Raw genomic sequence first — 19,696 nt, forward strand, 5'->3', positions numbered from 1 at the left:
TGGGAAGAAAAAATAAAAAAACCTAAACGTGTGCCATGTATCCCTGCTGGTCAAGACTAAGCTTCTTAGGGTCACAGCCACCTCTTGGAGGCCTGCATTGTATTTTAGCACTGACTGCTGTGTAGTTTGGAGATTCCTGTTTATGGAAGGAGCACCCAGTTCAAACTTGGTCCATGCAGCCCAGGGAGCTGTAATTCTAGCCTCGAACCCCTTTCCTAGTCAGTGCAGTCCATGTCTGCTTGTCAAGAGATAGGAGGCATAAGAACTCGCAGGAGATATCTGAGGAACCCTATATTCAGCAGAGAAAGGCTTTTATTTGCTTCTTGAACTAGATGATCTTTAAGGTCCCTTCCAACCCAAATCATTCTGATTCTCTTTCACTTTCCTGGGGCTGCTCTCTAACTCCTCTGTCAGTCCTTCATCTCTTCTCCTTCTGCAGTCTCCAGGCTGTGCACCAGCCATGTAGCAGCTCTCTATAACAGGTTATAGCAGAAGTAAGCAGCCCCTTTATGCTGCCTTCACAGGTGACTTTTTTCCTCCATGAAAGCATTGGAAAACATATTCTAGAAATGATATAGCATCGGAGGTTAAGGGATTTGCTTACCCCTTTTACGTAAAACAAATTTCCTTGTCACAGCAGAATCTTGTTTATACTTTCAGTGCATTAAATGTGTCTGGTGAACCTTTGTAAGCATGGCTCAACAGTTGAAGTCTGAAATTAGCTTCTCAAGCCTGTATTTGGATAAGAAGTGATGTAGGAGCATGAAACCCACTGACTTCAGTCACTGCCGGCAGTGAGGGAGGACAGAACCTTAGCTGGAACATTCTGGTTTTATCTGTAGTAATTCAGTGTACTGGAAACATTTTATCATGCAATATAATACTGGCTGCCTGTTTGGGGTTGGATTTTTGAAGGTGGTCATTTGCATTAAAAAGAAAAAAAAAAGTGAAAACCGTTTGAGGTTTAGTTTCTTTAGTAGAATTCTAGGAACTGATACCAAACACATTCTTTAATGGATTAAGACTAAAATTTATAGAAAGTACACAACTAGCTCATGGCTATACATTTATCTTCCTAAAAGACAATGCCTCAAAAGTTAATCTTTTGTCAACTCTGATAACTGTTCTGCTTTCAAGAGCCTGGTGGAATTTCAGTCAGATAAAGGATTTACCTTTCCTTCCTTCCTTCCCAAAATTACGTACTGCAAAGGGCTACTTGCTACCGCCTGTACTGGAAAGAGCCAAGTTTTTTTTGGATGTGGGAAGAGTTTCCCTGGTGTCTAGTCAGGGATGACAATTGCTACCATTTCAGTTCTAGTAAAGCTGGCCTGGGCTGCTGCGTGTCTCACAGTACTGAGCCCACTGGTGTTCCTCAGCGTGGCCAGGCTGCAGATATGGCTGTTCCCAGGATCTGCCTGGCATGCTTTCTGGGCACAGGGTTGCTTTGTCCCCTCTGCCCAGAGATGAGAGCTTGTGGTTCAGCTGCCGTTGGCCATGGAACTGGCACTAGTCCCACTAAATGCTGCCGTGGCTTGAAGGTGAGGCTGTGAGGGCAACCTGGCTTGCATGTCACCTCTCCAAGTACAGTAGGCAGTTTAAACAGAGAAAGGAGCAGCAATGAAAGGTGTTTTGGATAGCATTGAAAAATACAGGGCCATAACACTGTTAGCAATGTTGTGTCACCCCTTCCCTTTGCTTTCCTGCTTGGGAGTGCTTAATCACCTCAGCTCCTGCTTATAAGTAAGCATGTCCCAACTGGTTGTAGTACAGAGGGTGCCCAGGAAAGATTAATGATCTCTTTATTTGGCTCTTGTTCTCTCCCTCAAGAGGAATGTACAGTACATGACCAGGGACCTGTCAGCCCATGCATGGTAGGATCTGAGCTTCTTGGCTGCCTCATAGGTACCTCCTTATAGATGTGATGCCCCAACCCCACAGGGAGCAAAGCCCCCGGTCATGAGGTAGGGATGTGAAAACTCCTAGGTCCTGTTCTTGCTTTTCCTGCTGCCCTGCTCTGTGTGCAGGCCCTTCCATGCTCTCTGTCAGTCCAGTTCCTCTGTCTGGGGTAAGGGTGTCAGAGCTGTGCAACTTTTTATATTTTTTTTTTTTTAAACGTGCTGCAAACTATACCAAGATCTGTGGGTGAAAAGAATACGAGGACTGGATTAAATAAAACCCTGACTCTGCTTTTCCTTGCAGACAGACTACACTAATTGTCTATATCATGTCTCTGGTGGGAATGATAGCCTACACCTTCACTCTGAGCCTAGGCCACCTCTGGGTGGTCTTTGTGACTGCAGGCATGCTGGGGTAAGTTCATGTGCAGGCTGCTTTCCTCTACATGTGAGCTGCTAGGGGATGAGCAGGGAGGCAGAGCTTATGGCGCAGGAGGGATTGGGAGGAGCCATAGCCTGTGTGTGGCTCTTGCATGGTTTAAAGACAAAATGATCTGCTCTTCCCATCTCTCTCTTGTATGTGTTTCATTAGTCAGGGACGTTAGCGTGGCCCTGCTCAGGTGCAGCTGCCTTCAATGTTCCAGGTAATAAAGTGAAAGCATTTGGGAAGCAAGTGGTACCACAGCCCCATAGATGACCAATGGGCAGGAATGAAAAGCATGTGGGCCTGGGTGGCTGTTTGACCGTGCTGGGGATGATGCCCCTTAGAGTTACTTGTGGGAGATGCTGCTTTTAATGCTTCATTCTTGTAGCAACTGGCAGCTCCCTGCTGGCCTGGCTGTGTGCCTTGAGGCTGTGGGCAAAGGTATTTCTGAGTAGGAGGAAGACCTGTGCCATGGTGAGGGAGTCAGACAACTGCCTGGGCTGTGACAATGCTAGGGGAAACATCCTGTGCAGTCAGTGAAGCATCCCAAAAGGGATATGGGCTACACTGTGCCACTTCAGTCTTCCTTCTGGCAGTTGCTGAGTCTTCCTTTCTGTGTGTTTCTTCACAGGTTTTTCATGACAGGATACCTTCCCCTGGGCTTTGAGTTTGCTGCAGAGTTGACATACCCAGAATCAGAAGGAACATCATCAGGGCTCCTTAATGTCTCAGCACAGGTTGGTGTGCGGCTTTCCCTTTGCTTGCCTCTTTATAGGCAGAGAGATTTAACTGTAGTTCCCAGCCTTGACTCCTATTTCTTGTCCATGATTATTGTAATGTACTGCAGATCTAAGCACCCTGGGACCTGGCTTTTTGAATGATGTTCCTCATGGCATTTGTCTAGGGGCACCTATTCTGTTTCTGCTTAGGAAAATCCATCGGGATGCCAGTCATCCTTGCCTTTTCCAACATTGCTCCTAACAGCCTAGGACCTGGCTCTTCTCCAGTGAGAGATGGGATTCCAGCCTTAAGGGTCACCTGTCTTCCCATCAGCTGCAAGGAGGTGCCTCTGGGTGTGTTTATAACCAAACTTTAGCCTCACTAGGCCAACAGCTTGGCTGGCCTGTATGCTCTGATACTTTGGTAAAGCTGGGAAGCTGTTCGGGCTGCTTTATAATAACAGTACAGCTTGACACTGCCTTTGTTTGTTTGTAGATTTTTGGTATTGCCTTCACCATCGGCCAAGGGCAAATCATGGATCGCTTTGGGACAAAGGCAGGAAACCTCTTTCTTTGTTCCTTCCTGTTTCTGGGGACTGTTGTGACAGGTAATTATATTTTTCAGTGTTACTCTGCTGTGACTTTTCCCCTTGGGCTTGGTATATGAATTGAAGGGCTTTTGTGTGTAGTGGTGCATGCGGGAAAGGGCAGGACAAATACAGCAGTCCCATAGAAATGCTGCTGTGCTTCTTTAAGCATCTGGTCTGTGTTACAAAGATCCAAGGCTTCTTGCCCTGGCTGCTGGCTGGGGTCTCAAAGATGCACCTTCTACGTGCTGCAATAAGGAGTCTCTATCCTGCCTGTTCCAGAAATGCTCTCTGCCACATCCAGGAGAGTGGTTTCCCTTGCTCACCGTAATGCGTTCCTGTCTCCTCTGGGGCCTCTGCTGCCCCTTTGAGTTCTGGGGAAATTGATTTGGGCTCTGCATGGTGACTTAACTGCCTTCACATTTCTCTTCCTCCCTCTGTCCCAGCATTCATTAAGGCTGATCTCCGAAGACAGCAGGCCAATTTGGATAATGAACAGACAGTGAGTAAACCCCCTTCAATCCCTGCTGTGCCCTTGCTATTAGCTCAGGACGACACCCAGTCTCTCTCCTTTCTAGGAAGGGGCTGGCCCTTTCTGAGTTACAATTGCAGCTGTGATTCTCTTCTCTTATCCCACCACTTCTTGCCCAGCCTGTGGGGAAGCTCCTTGTTGGCATTTTCAGAGAGGTGGCTGTAATCCCAGCTCTGTCAGCTGCTGGGGCCTCTGTTTACTGTTAGTCACGCAGAATCTGTAGGCTCTGGTCCTCTGGGAGTCTGCAAGGCTTCACACATCTTGTATCAGCTAGGGATAGATGTAGGGCAGCACTCCGCTTGCTTCTGTCCCCTGGCAATGCACTGAGCCGTCCAGTACTTTGTCCTTGTTTAGAGCTGGGTAACTATTATTCCAGGCCCCTAGGGAGGCAGGTTATTCCTCTTCTTCCCTGTCCTCAGCTGCCAAGTGGTATTCGGTGTATGGGACTGGAGGAAGCTAGGTGGCAAAGCCCAAATGAGGGCTTGAGCAGCCTACCTCCCCACACTTTGTGCAGTGCTGCAGACAAGGCTGCTAGTTCATATGTGAGCACCAGAGCTTGGGGTATGATGTCCCTGTGGTATGCTGTGCAATAAACACAGTTGTTTGCATGTGGGAGAGGACCTCTGGTGAACTAATTGTAGTGGATACTCTTAGAAGCTCTCCCTGCAGGGAAAGGGAGGGGACTGGTGGTTGTTTGAGGCTCTCTTCCTTATTGCTCTGGGCTCCTCTTCTAGGACGTTAGCAGAGACATCTACTCAACGTTCATGAAGCCATCAGTGACCATGCCTAGCAAAGTGCATAAGCTCAGTTCTCTGCTGGCTCAAGTCAGCTCTTTTCAGAAGACAGTGCTGCCTTCCTCCAGATAATCTAACCAGTCCGATCTGGAGAGAGACCAGAAGGTCCAAGAAGCAGCTCTGCTCCGACCAGCTGCTCAGGAAGGTGGATTTTGAATTACAAAATATAGGCTTTTTTAATTTTATTTTTATTTTTTATTTATTTTTACTGAACTATTTGAGCACAAATGCAGAGGGTAGGATAAGTAAAGGGAATTGATGCTGCCTTGAGTAGTTCTTGCACATGTAATTCTAGACTAGATGGGGGGGAAAAAGGCTGTGCAATTTATCTAGTTTGGGTAAAGGAGTTGCCCCCCTGTTGTCATAACTTAAAAAGAATTCCTGCTTTTTTTCTGCTCTGAGGCTTACAATTTTGGCTGATTTTAGCAGTGGTGAGCATCATGGTCTACAGGACCAAGCTAGAAGACAACTGGTCTCCCAGAATCCTGGCGTGAATGGGGCTAACCGGAACACATTTAGCTAAGCTGAGCTTGGGTAAAGACCAGTCTGTTTTGATATACACCAAACTGCTTGTATGCCTCGATTAACAGTGCTGAAGTCAAAGGCAGAAGATGAATTGTAAGGCCAAACCATCCTTCGCAAGCCCTGAGGCAGCAGGATTATAATGAGAAGTGCTGGTGGCACTGTGAGTTAATTCATAACATGTATGTGGAAGGCCCAGGAAATATCAAGGTCCTTTGGCAGCGAACATGATGCTTAGTAGTAGTAAGGTCCTTTCCCTTTGTCAGACACTCCTCTCACCAGGTGAATTGTACACTTTTACTTAAGCTCTTTTTAGTATAAATCTTTTTAGTAGAAATACAATTGTAAGAGCTTGCTGCTGGAGGGGGGAGGGCGTTGAGACCAGAGCAAAGGTGGTACAGGTGTCATTTCTATAATCCTAAAAGCCTCCAGAACTGACTGCAGTAAGAACCAGAGGGATGTGTGTGAGGTATCGGGTCTCAATAACTTAAAAACTTCACTGGCAGCTCCTTCCCCCTGAGGAGTTATACTCTGAGGAAGTCATGACGGACACCCCACCACACCCCCAAATGTGGCCTCCACATGGCTGAGCTCACCTGGGTACTTCTCAAGCTTAACAAGCAACCCCAGGTGCTCAACCAGCTGAAGGTGGGCTGAACCTGGTGTTCTGTGCTAACATGGATGCCTCAGTCAGGGGAGCAGCCAGCTGAGCTTGGGCATTGTGTGCTGCCTTTGTGGAGAGCTCTGACGGAGTCAGGTACTGGAGCTTTTCTACATGGCACAGCTGCCTTACACATGCTTGGGTGATTTTACTGGTTTCTTCCTTTGCCTGTTCCTTTTTTTTATTCCCTCCCCTTTCATTTCCCTCCCTCCTTGCCTCCGTCTTTTCTGGGATGGTGACTTGTAGCTGTTGTTACAGAGACTCCAAGGCAGCAATCAGATCACGGATTACAGGACTGTAGCTTGTAACCCTAACCCCATCAATTCCCATTCCTGCTCACTAGCTCATACACAAAGGTAGGAGAATTGCACTAATCTGCTTCTCTGAACCCTCATGCGTGGCACAGGCACCAAGCCAATGGCACTTCTGGGGTGACAGCAATGGCCGTAGAGTACCAATAATCTTTCTGGCCTTCTCAGGTACCCAGCTGAGAGGAAAGACAAGACAGCTTTCAAGAACAGAGTGGAGATCTCACCAGACTCATGTCAGATGGGGGCATAGGGATTCAACTAGGTGCAGCAAGGCAAAGCCTGGTGCTGGAGCAGATGGAGAACTGAATTGTCAGTAAGTTATTGGGGAGAGGAGGTGACTTTTCTTGTACAGTCCAGATTCTTGGCTGGAAGTGATACCAGAAGCCCTGTAGAAGAGTTGGCTTTGATTACAGCCAGGGTGCACGGCCAACTTCAAGAAGGAAGTTTAAAAACACCTAGCAATAACAGAGTCATTGGGTTGGTGCCTTTTGGTATAAGAATGCTTGAAAAATTGTAAAGCTCTGTGCTTGCTGATCTGCGAATTTCAATGGCTCTTGGCATTTTCTCAGCTGTTGCTCAGGCTGTAACGCTTTATTACTCACTGTCCTCTGCTTTGCACTGACTGGCTGATCTGCACCATGCTACCCTTTGTTTTTCAAGGTATTCATCAAGTGTTTGTATCACTCAGTGCCACAGCCAACAGGACTAACAGGCAAAAGCAGAGTGAGTCCATTGGGAGAAACAGCCTTAATCCTGCTAAGACTAGAGCGTGTGCTACAGGGAGCATGAAGCTGCCACGCTTTGATGCAAGCATGAGGAAGAGTCCCATGGGCAGGGAAAGATTTGATTCCAGGCTGAGTGCTTCTGAAGCTGTCTCCGTGCTGCAGTCTGTGGCAGTTTTAGCAGGGTACACGTGTGGTGTTGATTTGGGACCAAGTAGTTGAGAAGCTGTAGCTGCATGAGCTGGGCAAGCCTGCTTGGGGTATACTGGTACTTTTTTGATGGCTGAAGTTTATGTCATTGCTTTTGTTAGCAGACCTAGCTTGATACCATTGCCAGTGTTACCACTGACATCCCAGTTGTAGAATAGACACTGTGGGGCTCAGGCATGTTGCTGTACACGCCCTGCGTCAAAACTGCTTCCATAAAGAAAGACGAGTCATTGTCTGAAGGGAACAGAAGGCCCAATATGCAGACCAGACCCACTTCTTAGGGAAGTCTGCTGCCTCCCTGGGGCCCAGGTTAAAGATGTGAAGAGAAAACTTCCTACCTTGGTATGGCTCTCAGATTACTATCCATTATTCATTTTTCAGGTAGGCAGCAATGAAGTTGCAACAAGAAGTCTGAGGGCAATCAAGAGAGACTTCAGGGCCTTGGGATGACTGGGTAAGGGATCAGGAGCACAAGCAGTGTTCTCCTCTATCCTTCCAGTTGCAGGGAATGATGAGGGAAGAAACAGGAAGAGCCAGCAGATCAATACCTGGCTCTCAGCCTGGTGTCACCAGCAGAATTTTGGGTTTTTTGGTCATGGGTTGGTTTACATGATACCAGGCCTGCTGGCAACAGACATGGTACACCTGTCTCAAAGGGGGAAAAGGATCTTTGCACAGGAGTTAGCAGGGCTTTGCACAGGAGTTAGTAGGGCTCATTGAAAGAGCTTTAAACTAGATTTGAAGGGGGAAAGGGATAAAACCAGGCTCACTAGAGATAAGCCTGGGGGCAGCACACCGAAGTTTGAGGGACGGTGTGCTAGCGAGGTCCTTTGGTCTGCCATCTCAGTGGAGGTAGGGGATGGAGATCCATGCGGCAGCAAAGATGCAAGGGTTATTGATGTGTTAGAAACCACGGAAGCACCTGAGAATGGCTTCTCCCCCCAAAAAAGGTGGTGGGAACAATAGCCCAACTGAAGTGCATCTACACCAATGCACACAGCATGGACAACAAACAGGAAGAGCTGGAAGCCATTGTGCAGTGGGAAAACTATGATATAGTTGCCATCACGGAAACCTGGTGGGATGACTCGCACAACTGGAGTGCTGCAATGGATGGCTATAAACTTTTCAGAAGGGATAGGCAAGGAAGGAGAGGTGGTGGGGTAGCCCTGTATCTTAGGGAGTGTTTTGATTGTCTACAGCTTAATGATGGTGATGATAAGGTTGAATATTTATGGGTAAGAATCAGGGAAGGCCAACAAGGCGGATATCATGGTGGGAGTCTGTTATAGACCACCCAAGCACGATGAAGAGGCAGACAAAATATTCTATAAGCAGCTGGGAGAAGTCTCACAATCGCTAGCCCTTGTTCTCATGGGGGACTTCAACTTATCAGATGTCTGCTGGAAATAAAATACAGCAGAGAGGAAACAGTCTAGGAGGTTCCTGGAGTGCGTGGAAGACAACTTCCTGACACAGCTGGTGAGTGAGCCAACTAGGGAAGGCACCCTGCTGGACCTGTTGTTTGCGAACGGAGAAGGACCTGTGGGTTGTGTGGTGGTTGGAAGCCATCTTGGGCGTAGCGATCACAAAATTATAGTTTCTGATTCTTGGAGAAGGAGCGGGGTCAGCAGAACTGCCACCTTGGACTTCCAGAGGGCAGACTTTGGCCTGTTGAGGAGCCTGGTTGACAGAGTCCCTTGGGAGGCAGTCCTGAAGGGCAAAGGAGTCCAGGAAGGCTGGACATTCTTCAAGAGGGAAATCTTAAAGGCGCAGGAGCAGGCTGTCCCCATGTACCGAAAGACAAGCCAGTGGGGCAGAAGACCAGCCTGGCTGTACGGAGACCTTTGGCTGAAACTCAGGAAAAAAAGGAGAGTTTATGACCTTTGGAAGAAGGGGCAGGCAACTCAGGAGGACTTCAAGGATGTCATGAGGTTATGCGGGGAAAAAATTAGAAGAGCCAAAGCCCAACTAGAACTTAATCTGGCTACTGCTGTAAAAGACAAGAAAAAATGTTTCTATAAAAACATTAGCAACAAAAGGAGGGCTAAGGAGAATCTCCATCCTTTATTGGATGCAGGGGGAAACATAGTGACAAAGGATGAGGAAAAGGCTGAGGTACTTAATGCCTTCTTTGCTGCAGTCTTTAATAGTAAGGCCAGTTGTTCTCCAGGTACCCAGCCCCCTGAGCTGGAAGACAGGGACGGGGAGTGGAATGAAGTCTCCATAACCCAAGGGGAAACGGTTAGTGACCTGCTACACCACTTAGACACACACACAAGTCTATGGGCCCAGATGGGATCCACCCAAGGGTATTGAGGGAGCTGGCAGAAGTGCACACCAAGCCACTTTCAATCCTTTATCAGCAGTCCTGGCTAACCGGGGAGGTTCCTGTTGACTGTAGGTTAGCAAATGTGATGCCCATCTACAAGAAGGGCCAGAAGGAGGAGCTGGGGAACTACAGGCCTGTCAGTCTGACCTTGGTGCTGGGGAAGGTTGTGGAGCAGATCGTCCTGAGTGCCATTATGTGGCATTTACAGGACAACCAGGTGATCAGGCCCAGTCAGCATGGGTTTATGAAAGGCAGGTCCTGCTTGACTAACCTGATCTCCTTCTATGACAAGGTGACCCACTTAGTGGATGAGGGAAAAGCTGTGGATGTTATCTACCTAGACTTTAGTAAAGCCTTTGACACCATTTCCCACAGTGTTCTCCTGGAGAAACTGGCTGCTCATGGCCTGGATGGGCGTACTCTTCACTGAGTAAAAAACTGGCTGGACAGCCGGGCCCAAAGAGTTGTGGTGAATGGAGTTAAATCCAGTTGGCAGCCAGTCAGAAGTGGTGTTCCCCAGGGCTCAGTATTTGGGTCAGTTCTGTTTAATATCTTTATCAATGATCTGGATGAGGGGATTGGGTGCACCCTCAGTAAGTTTGCAGACAACAAGTTGGGCAGGAGCGTTGATCTGCTTGAGGGTAGAAAGGCTTTACAGAGGGATCTGGACAGGCTGGATTGATGGGCCAAGGCCAATTGTATGAGATTCAACAAGGCCAAGTGCCGGGTCCTGCACTTGGGTCACAACAACCCCATGCAGCGCTACAGGCTTGGGGAAGAGTGGCTGGAAAGCTGCCTGGCAGAAAAGGACCTGGGGGTGTTAGTTGACAGCCGGCTGAACATGAGCCAGCAGTGTGCCCAGGTGGCCAAGAAGGCCAATACCATCCTGGCTTGTATGAGAAATAGTGTGGCCAGCAGGAGTAGGGAAGTGATCGTGCCCCTGCACTCAGCACTGGTGAGGCCGCACCTCGAATACTGTGTTCAGTTTTGGGCCCCTCACTACAAGAAGGACATTGAGGTGCTGGAGTGTGTCCAGAGAAGGGCAACGGATCTGGTGAAAGGTCTAGAGGACAAGTCTTATGAGGAGCAGCTGAGGGAACTGGGGTTGTTTAGCCTGGAGAAAAGGAGGCTCAGGGGAGACCTCATCGCTCTCTACAACTACCTGAAGGGAGGTTGTAGCGAGGTGGGTGTTGGTCTCTTCTCCCCAGTAACAAGCGATAGGATGAGAGGAAATGGCTTCAAGTTGTGCCAGGGGAGGTTTAGATTGGACATGAGGAAAAATTTCTTCACCGAAAGGGTTGTCAAGCATTGGAACAGGCTGCCCAGGGAAGTGGTGGAGTCCCCATCCCTGGAGGTATTTAAAAGACGTGTAGATGTGGTGCTTAGGGACATAGTTTAGTGGTGGCCTTGGCAGTGTTAGGTTTATGGTTGGACTTGATAATCTTGAAGGTCTATTCCAACCTAAACAATTCTGTGATTCTATGGCTGTTGCAAGGAGAAGACTGACACTCAGAGTCAGATGTGAGCTTCCGGAGGATGCAGAGCTGTGTAGTTGTGTAGGCCTCACACTTCCCACTGAAACACTATACCATTGGCTGTGTAGCCCTTTTGGTGACAGTGGGTCTTCCCCTGTCTTGACCCAATGGAGGTGCAGTCCCACGGTGGAGGTAGGCAGCTGGTTTATTGTTTTCTCTGGGGGCCCATCATCTGGAGCATTGGCCTAACAAGGTGTGATTCTTCCTGGTGAAGAAATAGAAATGATCTGATGGAAAACTGTCAAAACCTTTAGCTGGATGTTCAGCTGTTGAGTGGCTTTGGTGCAGAGTAGGACTGTGGAACAGCCTGATTTCCCAGTGTATTAAGGAACACACAAGGGAAAAAACACACACGCTGATTCTCACGGGGAAAGATCTTCCGTTTTCACCTAGTAGTGGCTTCTGGTGATGAAATGGAAAGCCTAGAATCTGGCTGAGCTGTTGACTTTGCAGGGAGAAGAGCAATGTATAAAGCCATAGCTTCAGTGACAAGAGTCAGCATTTATCAGCCTTGACTCTCTGCCCAGGAATCACAGCCTCTCAGCAGCCACCTGTCAGAGCTTTTGCCACTGTGTCCACACTGCAGGATGTTTTCCCTTCTTCCTGCAGGACCTGCCCTGTGTTCACAAGCAGTTTGTCTTCTATCGGTGCCCTTATCTGCTTACAGTTATAATTAAACAGATGTTGCAATTAGTAGAACTTGTAGTGGGAACTAAATTAGCCTAATGGCATTGTGGACACCTTGTCCTCTATTAATAAAGCTGTAGTGTGGTTCCAACAATCCTCCCACTTCTGTCTGCCTTGGTTCCCAGAGTGCCAGCAGGGTTAGCTTTCTGTATCTCAGGACACTTGGATTAAACACCCGTTTTACATGATAATGAGTCTCTTTGTGGGCTGCCTTTGTTGCAAGTACATCTGAAGCCATTCCAACATTGTGCCTTAAGGTTTCATAGTAGTATCAGTTAATTCAGCATACATGTTATACTCATGTATATGCTGTGTACAGCCTGTGCTCATCTGCTCCTGGTTTCCAGCATCCATGCAAACCTTCCTGCATTGTTTCTTTGCATTATGAAATAAGCATCTTTGCTCATTTTCCATGGTTTGTTTTGACTCAGGAGTGAATTGCTCAATAAAAGTCGTAGGCAACATTTCTTTGGAAATAGTTTTAAGCTTGTGTAGGTTTTTAAGAAAGCAGTTATGATATAGAGTGCAGGATTCCAAAATGGCAGGACTGTCTTTTCGTTCAAACTGGGCTTTGCTAGGCCTCTTTGAAACTTGCTAATTTGATTAATGTGTGTTCAGGGCACTTGAGAATACTTTGTTCTGGTCTTATATAGTGGTAGATAAATTGAATTTTTTTTGTGTCTTTGAAGAACCTATTCTTCATAGCAGAGAGTAGGGAGTAAAGTGGTTTCAGACTTTGTCCTGGTTTTTGAATTGTAATAAAATTAAAAACTTTTGTCTGGAGTGTTATGCTACCAGCAGGGCTGAGCACTGATGAGTGGATGATATTGGATGACCAGTGACCTGCTGTAGGTATACAGCCACAGCAAGGGATTTGTTTAAAACAGGAGTGAAGTTCTGCTGTGTCCTCAAACCATGTCCTGGATAAGTCAGGACTCAATCAGAGCCAAGTACCTTTTTTTGCTGGTTGTATGTTTGCCTGGATGCAAAGATGCGTCTGATGGATCTCAGTGGAATACTGAAAAGCATGTTGCTTTTTCCTCCCAAGGCCAGTGTGATTTAGAGGCTGGCTTAGGGCATTAGGGCAAGCATCCACCCTCAGTAGCTTACTGGAGTCCCTTGCAAGCTGTAGCATGCTTACTCTCTAGTGAAATAGTGCCAATAAAAAAAAACCTGCTGGAATTTTGCATAGTAGGCACAAATGGTGTGTACTCCATCCCCCGCTTCCCAAACTTCCCTGCTCCCTTTCTGTGCTTACTGTGTGGCAAGCAGCCTTCTCCTCCTATCCCAAAGCCATGGGCAGGCCGTCTGCATATCCTTTTCCAGTACTGTGACTCCCAGCTGTGAGAGCAGCCTTCCTTTCCCAAGGCGGTGGAGCTCTGCAGGCTGGCTGATCTCCTAAGCCTCTGTTCCTGTAGCTCCACAGCAAGTGAGTGGTGTTCAGACCCCAGAGGTGCTTGGGGAGCCTGTTCAGAGTTGCCAGAGTGCTTCTGTGATACATTCTGGTGGGGTTTCCCAAGCCTAAATGCAGCTTTCCTCTTAACTCGTACCTCTGGCACTACTTCATGCACCACCCTACCCCTCCTGCTGGTAGGAGTTCCCTCTGTGCACTTCCTGGCTTTTGCTTCTAGGCATCTCTTTGAAGCTTTCCTGATCTTGCTCCTCTGCTTTGGGATATTGCTGCTAACCTCTATAAAGCCTTTTCACCTGCAGCTTGTGTAAGAGGCTACTCAAAATGAAACTGTTTTGTATCTCTTGCTTCCATGCTGCCTGGACTTCTCTTGAACTGCACTGGGGATGTGAACCTCTTTCCCGTGCACCTCTGACTCCTGCCTCAGATGTCAGTCTTGCCCCACAGTGAGTTAACTCAGAGCCCAGGCTGTGGGAGACTCCACGTTTACCCTTATAAGTCTGCATGCTGTCTTCTGAATCAGTGACAACTGGGGTGTCTCGCTGTAAGCAGAGTCAGAACTTGAAGAGAGGTATCTGAAGTCCCCTGGGGGAAGAACTCTTTAATCCTAACACACCCCAGAAGGGCTCAGCAGATGAACTCATCAAGCTCCACCCAGGAAGGCTGAACTGGAATTGCAAAAGTTTGGCTGTTTCATGCAGCCCAGGGTAGCTTGGTAATTGGACAGCAGTCTCGGTTGTCCTTGCTTTTCCTCTGGGAAGTAACACTACAGCTCCCGCCGTCTTAAGGGAAGAAATTGTAGGAGGGTTCAAGTGATCAGGCTAATTCTTCTATAGGATTTATGCAGAAAAAAACTTGTATATGTTTGCCTCTTATTTCTTGTGCCTCTTTAAGATATGAGTAATGAACTTCGAAGAAGGCCTTATCTGTACCACTGTAGAATTATCCCAGCCATAAGTCCAAGGTGGGGACAGGGAAGGAGCAGGGCAGAGGGTGCCAGCCCTGAATGGGAGGTGGGGATGAAAAGACTTGAAGATGAGCAGAACCAGCAATCTGTCTGGGAGTTGAAGAGGCCCTCAGACCTCTTACCTCAGAGTAAGGCCAGAGAGGAGCTAGTTGCTGTGCTGAGCCTCCTGAGGGTGCACAGGATGCAGGTTCTCTCTGGTGCTTGCACAGACACTGCACTGCCCCATGGCATGAAGGAGTTCCCATTTCCTTCCCTTGCCCAGGGAACTGGCCCGGCAGCTTCACTGCTTCGAGGCTGATCTTGTGTCACAGTGAAATGTCTTCAGTGAGCTGGCTGTGGGGCTGATAGCTGGGCCTGTACAGCTTCTGTGAATTAACTGTGGTCTGTGGACTACAGCAAGTAGCTTAAGGGAAGTGGGACCCTTGCTCTGCTCTGCCCTGCTGCCCCAGTGCCCCTTGTCTGGGCAGTAGAAGGGTCTGGAGAAGGAGGAGGGAACCAGATGCACTCTCTGAGGATGGTGATTCTTTTTTGGGGATTTCTGCACACTAGCAGGGAGCTGAGAATTAGCCAGCCTCTGGCCAGCTGGTCTCTCTGAAGCCTGGGTCTGGCCACCCAGGATGCTAACCATATTGGTTTTCTCTATCTGACTTGTAGAAAGTGATGCCAGAAGCCTGCATGGATCCCACAGTCCTTGAGGAATCAAAGCTGTGAAATGGAGGGGTGACAGAGCTGGGAGATGCAGCCCCCCTCATTCCCATCTTTGCTGCCTACACCATCCTCCTGTCAACATGCACACTGGGGGGGGGGGCAGCCTCAGGACAGGAGCCCAGTGAACTGCTTGTGAAGAGTGTGAAAGAGCAAAACAAGAAGGAAGCTGTTCTCTTCAGTTATACCTCTGCATCTTGCTGTTTTGGAGACTTTGCTGCTTGGGACGAAAAGTTGGGAAAACCCACCGCTTCACCCCCCATCCCACCATGTATGCTTGGAAAAGAAAAAGCACGCATGCTGAGAAAAGCCACAGTTCCAGGCTAGCCCTGATCACATGAGGGTGGCACCCTGCACATGGCTGTGTCTCCTCTCACAGGCAAGCTGTGACATGAAATGCAGAAGCTGGACCACACTTACTCTGTGAGCAGCCCTGGAAGAGCTTTCAGCCGGCTCTCAGGAAGAGGGATTGTTCTGCCTCAGTGCCCGTGATGCTCTGTGTTGCACATGTGATGGTAGAGGCCTCAGCACATCACCAGCAAGTGCAAAGCAATGCATCTGCCGCTGCTGGCTCAGGTTTTAGTCTTTGGATAAACCTCTGCTCAGAATTCACCGAGGTTGCCCTGATGTTCCTATATATTAGGAGTAATTGAGAGATACCAATATACCTCCTTCTACCTGGAGGCAAGGACTAGTTCTGCAGCTTATGTTGAAGCTACAGCCTAAGCCCAGCTCATCACTACACTAGCAACAGGAGTGAGTCAAACCACAAGCTCCCTGGGCTGAGGACTGTGTCTTCCTCCTTAATGATAAAGTGCCTTTTGCACGTTTCAACACTATGTAAAAACTTTTGTGAAGTGTTATATTGAGATAACCAGCCAAGGCTGTGTTGCTCTTCACAGCCACAGAGAGGGGTTTGAGTATGATGGGAATCCAGATTTGCTCCAGTGTGGAAGCTTCCCACTTTGTAATAGAGTAACAGGAGAAGAAGCCCTCTTACCAGCATTTGTATCTCGTAGACACTGCCCCTCTGTATGCTGCTCTTTATCTTCTAAACACAAATGTAGATCCTTATATCCCTTCTCCTTCCTTTCCAGCATCCCTCCGCTGGTGGAGACATCAAGTGTCCTTATACTCCTTAAATCATGCAGTTATGCATATATCATTTGGGGGGGGTGACAAAAACCACAACCAGGTGGAATGGATAAAAACAGTCCACTCTGACATACCATTTTTGACAAAACATTTTTGGGTAAAATTATAGTGTCTTTTGACACATTAAAAAATTCAAGTCCTGTCTTTGATAGTTTGGGATTGAGGATGGGGGTCTAAAATGGCTTTTCAATAGAAGTTTTTATACAAAATAAAAACATTTGAAGTGTACAATGAAACCTGACACATTCATATTAAATGGTTGAAACAGTCTACATCTGGCTCTTTTAATAGCCTGAAATGTTTTGCAGAATGGAAAAATCATTCTTCTGCTCAGTGCTACTGTTGCGCTCTTTTCCTTCCTTCTGTGTTTTTCCTCTCTCCTGCACATGCACCATCTTCCCAGCTAGGAGATCCTGCTGGTTCCTTCCTACCTTCTGTGCGCTGCCCATCTGCTTTCGGCATTATTTCATCTAGGTCTAAGCAACCTGTTCCTGTTTTCTCAGTCCTCGGTAGTTGTAGCTCACTGGAAAGGTAGCTCAGTCCTTGCTCACAGATGCATGCAGTTTGCTGTCACCACTATGCTGCGGAAGCGAGAGCTGCAACAACTCTCTTCGTGTGTGTGTGTGTGTGTGATGTGATGTGAGCAGTCAGACCTGGAACTTTGTGGGAAGGAGTCAGGGAAAGGTGGGTTTGCTGTAAAGAGAGATGATTTATCCTGCAACATACAGTAGAAACGGCTGTTTGCTCTGAGTTTGTACATCTTCTACCCATTGCTGTGTAGCAGAAAGACAGAGAGCACCCTGCGGTTTTCTGTCATTTATTAGAAATGGCCCCTGAGGAACACGTACATGCAAGTTACACAGCAGTGCCAGGGGCAGTACACGTTCTCTCTTTCTGGTCCGAAGTGTTCAGTGCATCCTGGGTAGCCCTACAACCTCCTTCCCACAGGTACACTGGGAGAGAAGTCCTTAATGCACTGGGCATGCCTGAGACATTCCCTACTATCCTCTGGGGAGGCAGTCACTAACTGCCCCCCGCAAGCTTTGACACAAACTCCTCTGGGACTTTGTCTTTGACATCAGTCAGTTGAAATGTTGCCTGGACAAAAAAAAAAACAAAACACACTTGGTAATGAAGAATGATTGACAGAGTCCAACATTGATCCACCAGTGGGACCGGTGTCCTGGAGAAGTTCAGCCGAGCTTTAGTGGAAGTTTGGCAGTGAAGATAAGAGACAACGCTGACCTATACAGGGCCCTCAGCTTCAGTTTTTCTTCTTGTTTTGTGACAGTGCTTCTACCTCCAGGTACTGCAGCCCAATCAACATCCCCAAGATAGAGAAACCTGTGACGGAGATACAGGATGAGTTGTGCAGAAAATGCTAGACAGCAGATGAGACATTCCCTCCCACCATCCCCTCCCTGCCCTTAGCTCATAGCCCCATGGAGAGTTTTTCTGGGGGGTCATAGCTCCACGGAGAGTTTGTGGGGGGAGAATGCAGAGTTCTACTTACTTGCTACCATGAGTGGTGCCATAACTCCAATTGTCAAGGCTGCAGTGTGGTAAATGAAGACCTCGGAGAGGAAGTGAACAAGGGCCAAAAAGAAGGTGAAGAGCGTGATGTAATAGAGACTGTTGGAGAGCAGAAAGAAGCAGGTTATCATATAGCCCATAGTATGGGCATGAGCATGGCTAAGTGGAGAAGAAGCAAACCTGCATGCTGCCCCATCTATCCTCACTGTGGCAGCACAGAGGGCACTTGGTCCCTTGCCTAGTGAGGTGCAAATGCTCCCTGGTCAACAGCCAAGAGGAGAACGGGGCAGCGTGTTCAATGGTGCATTGAAAGTCACAGGCATTATCTGGCCTGAAGGCAGGTGAAGAGGGGAGAGCAAGGGCAGGGCACCGGTGAAGTGAGAAGCATATGCGCACACAAAAATAGGGTGAGAACTGGATAAGCTGAGAACTAGGGTGATAGGACTTAGCTGACTCCAGGCTGCATCAGCCAACACATCTTCCCACCTGTGCTCTGCTACCCTCTAGGGGCCACAGCTGTGGAAAGGGAGCAGGTCCAAGAGATGCAAGATAAAAAATCCTTCTAAGAAACAAGTGGCTTCATGGTAATTGGCATTGCCACCACCCCCTAAAAACAGATAATTGAGTCCCTGTACCTCACTACCACAGAGAAGCCTAGGCAATCCAAGGACACGCTGCCTGGTGACAGTGACTTCTGCTGCGGGTCTGGGGAAGGTGGTGACAAAAGAGTGAGTTCTAGCAACCTCCCACACAGGCTTTGTCTAGCACAGACCCAGAGTCAGCCTGCTTGGAAATCCCTCTCAGAAATACTTCTGTTACCACCACAGGGAAAAACGGCCTGCCTCCCACCACAGCATCAGGCTGCACCTCAGGCCTTGTCCTCAGCCCCAGATAAGAGTGGGGAAGGCAGCGGGTTAAGACCACTGCAAGGGACCTCTCAACCTGCCAGTCTTTAGCTGAGCTGTCACAGGAAAAGAAGTACCGAGCATCACTCAGACCACAGCATTGGCAGTTGCTTAATGTCAACAGAGCAGCAACGCCATCAGAAGATGCTTTCCAAGCTGGAGCTCAGAAATCTGTGACATAAGAAGTTCTCAGATCTACCAATTTCTGCCTGAGCTAAGAAACAGAGCTCAAATGCGCAGGCTCTCCCCACAGAGGCAGAAGGGAGCAGCAGTTAACACACAAATCCTGCACTGCTATTTAAGCTTTTTCGGGGGAATGCTTTCAACCCTATATAAAGTTCAGGAACAGCTTTTGATTCCCCACCTCCTCCGCGCCGCCCTCTAAGCTAGCTGCTCAGGTTGTGACTAGCAAGCGAACCGAAGGATTTCTCCGGTGCTCCTTTACATACGTCCTATTGCGGATGTCGATGGCGCAGAGACAGCGGATCACTGATGACAGCAGGGTCCAGACGCCAAAGGTCCGAGCCTGGAGCCCGTTCACTGCGCAAAGAAGGGGGAGCACATGGAGACCACGCACAGCCCTGCTTGCCACCCCCACCCCATTCCCGCCGGGGAGGCGCACGCCGGGGCAGCAGGCGGCTCCCGGGCCCGAGAGCAGCCGCTGAGGCGGGGCCCCGAGGAGGGCCCAAGGCCCACGGCTAGAAGGCGACCTCCAGGCCCCGGGGCGGCCGGCACGGCCCTTACCGAGGCCGGGGCTGGCGGTGTACAGCTTCTCCGAAAGGAAGCTGTGGTCGCGGAAGCTCTGCAGGGTGTTCCCGGCGGCGATGACCGACACCATCACCAGCCAGCTGCGCAGCACGTTCAGGAACCGGCTCATCCTCCCGGCCGGCACGAAGCCTGCCCACAAGGACCGGGCCGCGGTCACCGGGCCGCGGTCACCGCCCGGCGTCGCCCGCCGCCGGCCGCGCGCTCCTACCGGGGCGCCTGCCGCACCCGGCACTGCCCCCTCCCGCTCCCGCAGCGCACGCCACCGCCTAGCACTCCGATTGGCCACGGGCGCGCCGCTCCATCTACGCACCACGCTGACGT

General features: G+C 48.9%; 2 protein-coding genes across 3 annotated transcripts in view; one reads left to right on the forward strand and one right to left on the reverse strand.

Annotated features, from left to right (window-relative positions):
• Positions 1–16,441, forward strand: part of FLVCR2 (FLVCR choline and putative heme transporter 2) — a 42,112-nt gene extending 25,671 nt beyond the window's left edge. Inside the window, exons 6-10 of the mRNA XM_076345129.1 lie at positions 2,200–2,310; positions 2,951–3,056; positions 3,535–3,646; positions 4,072–4,127; positions 14,964–16,441. Coding sequence (XP_076201244.1) covers positions 2,200–2,310; positions 2,951–3,056; positions 3,535–3,646; positions 4,072–4,127; positions 14,964–15,020 — 442 coding nt within the window. The 3' untranslated portion in view covers positions 15,021–16,441. The remainder of the gene's footprint in view (positions 1–2,199; positions 2,311–2,950; positions 3,057–3,534; positions 3,647–4,071; positions 4,128–14,963) is intronic.
• Positions 16,442–16,970: 529 nt separating this feature from the next.
• ERG28 (ergosterol biosynthesis 28 homolog) lies at positions 16,971–19,573 on the reverse strand. Of its 2 annotated transcripts, XM_076345131.1 has the most exons (5): positions 19,352–19,573; positions 19,057–19,147; positions 17,683–17,801; positions 17,415–17,513; positions 16,971–17,267 (listed from the first exon to the last, which is right to left on the reverse strand). In XM_076345131.1, exons 1-4 carry the CDS (start codon positions 19,482–19,484, stop codon positions 17,434–17,436), a joined length of 423 nt encoding a protein of 140 aa, XP_076201246.1. In that variant the 5' UTR covers positions 19,485–19,573; the 3' UTR covers positions 16,971–17,267; positions 17,415–17,433. The 2 variants fall into 2 exon arrangements, with proteins under 2 accessions (XP_076201246.1, XP_076201245.1); XM_076345130.1 differs by having other exon boundaries at positions 16,971–17,513.
• Between the last annotated feature and the right edge of the window lie 123 nt (positions 19,574–19,696).

This window comes from Aptenodytes patagonicus, chromosome 7 (assembly GCF_965638725.1).
Source record: "Aptenodytes patagonicus chromosome 7, bAptPat1.pri.cur, whole genome shotgun sequence".
Taxonomy (NCBI): domain Eukaryota; kingdom Metazoa; phylum Chordata; class Aves; order Sphenisciformes; family Spheniscidae; genus Aptenodytes; species Aptenodytes patagonicus.

What these genes read in the sequence shown, in the direction of transcription:
- ERG28 (XM_076345131.1), bottom strand. Translation starts at nt 19,484, where the DNA reads ATGAGCCGGTTCCTGAACGTGCTGCGCAGCTGGCTGGTGATGGTGTCG. An exon ending in CACCGCCAGCCCCGGCCTCG is followed by an intron (nt 19,148 to 19,351) that starts GTAAGGGCCGTG and finishes TTCTTTGCGCAG; the next exon opens with TGAACGGGCTCCAGGCTCGG. An exon ending in GGCACCACTCATGGTAGCAA is followed by an intron (nt 17,514 to 17,682) that starts GTAAGTAGAACT and finishes TCTCCGTCACAG; the next exon opens with GTTTCTCTATCTTGGGGATG.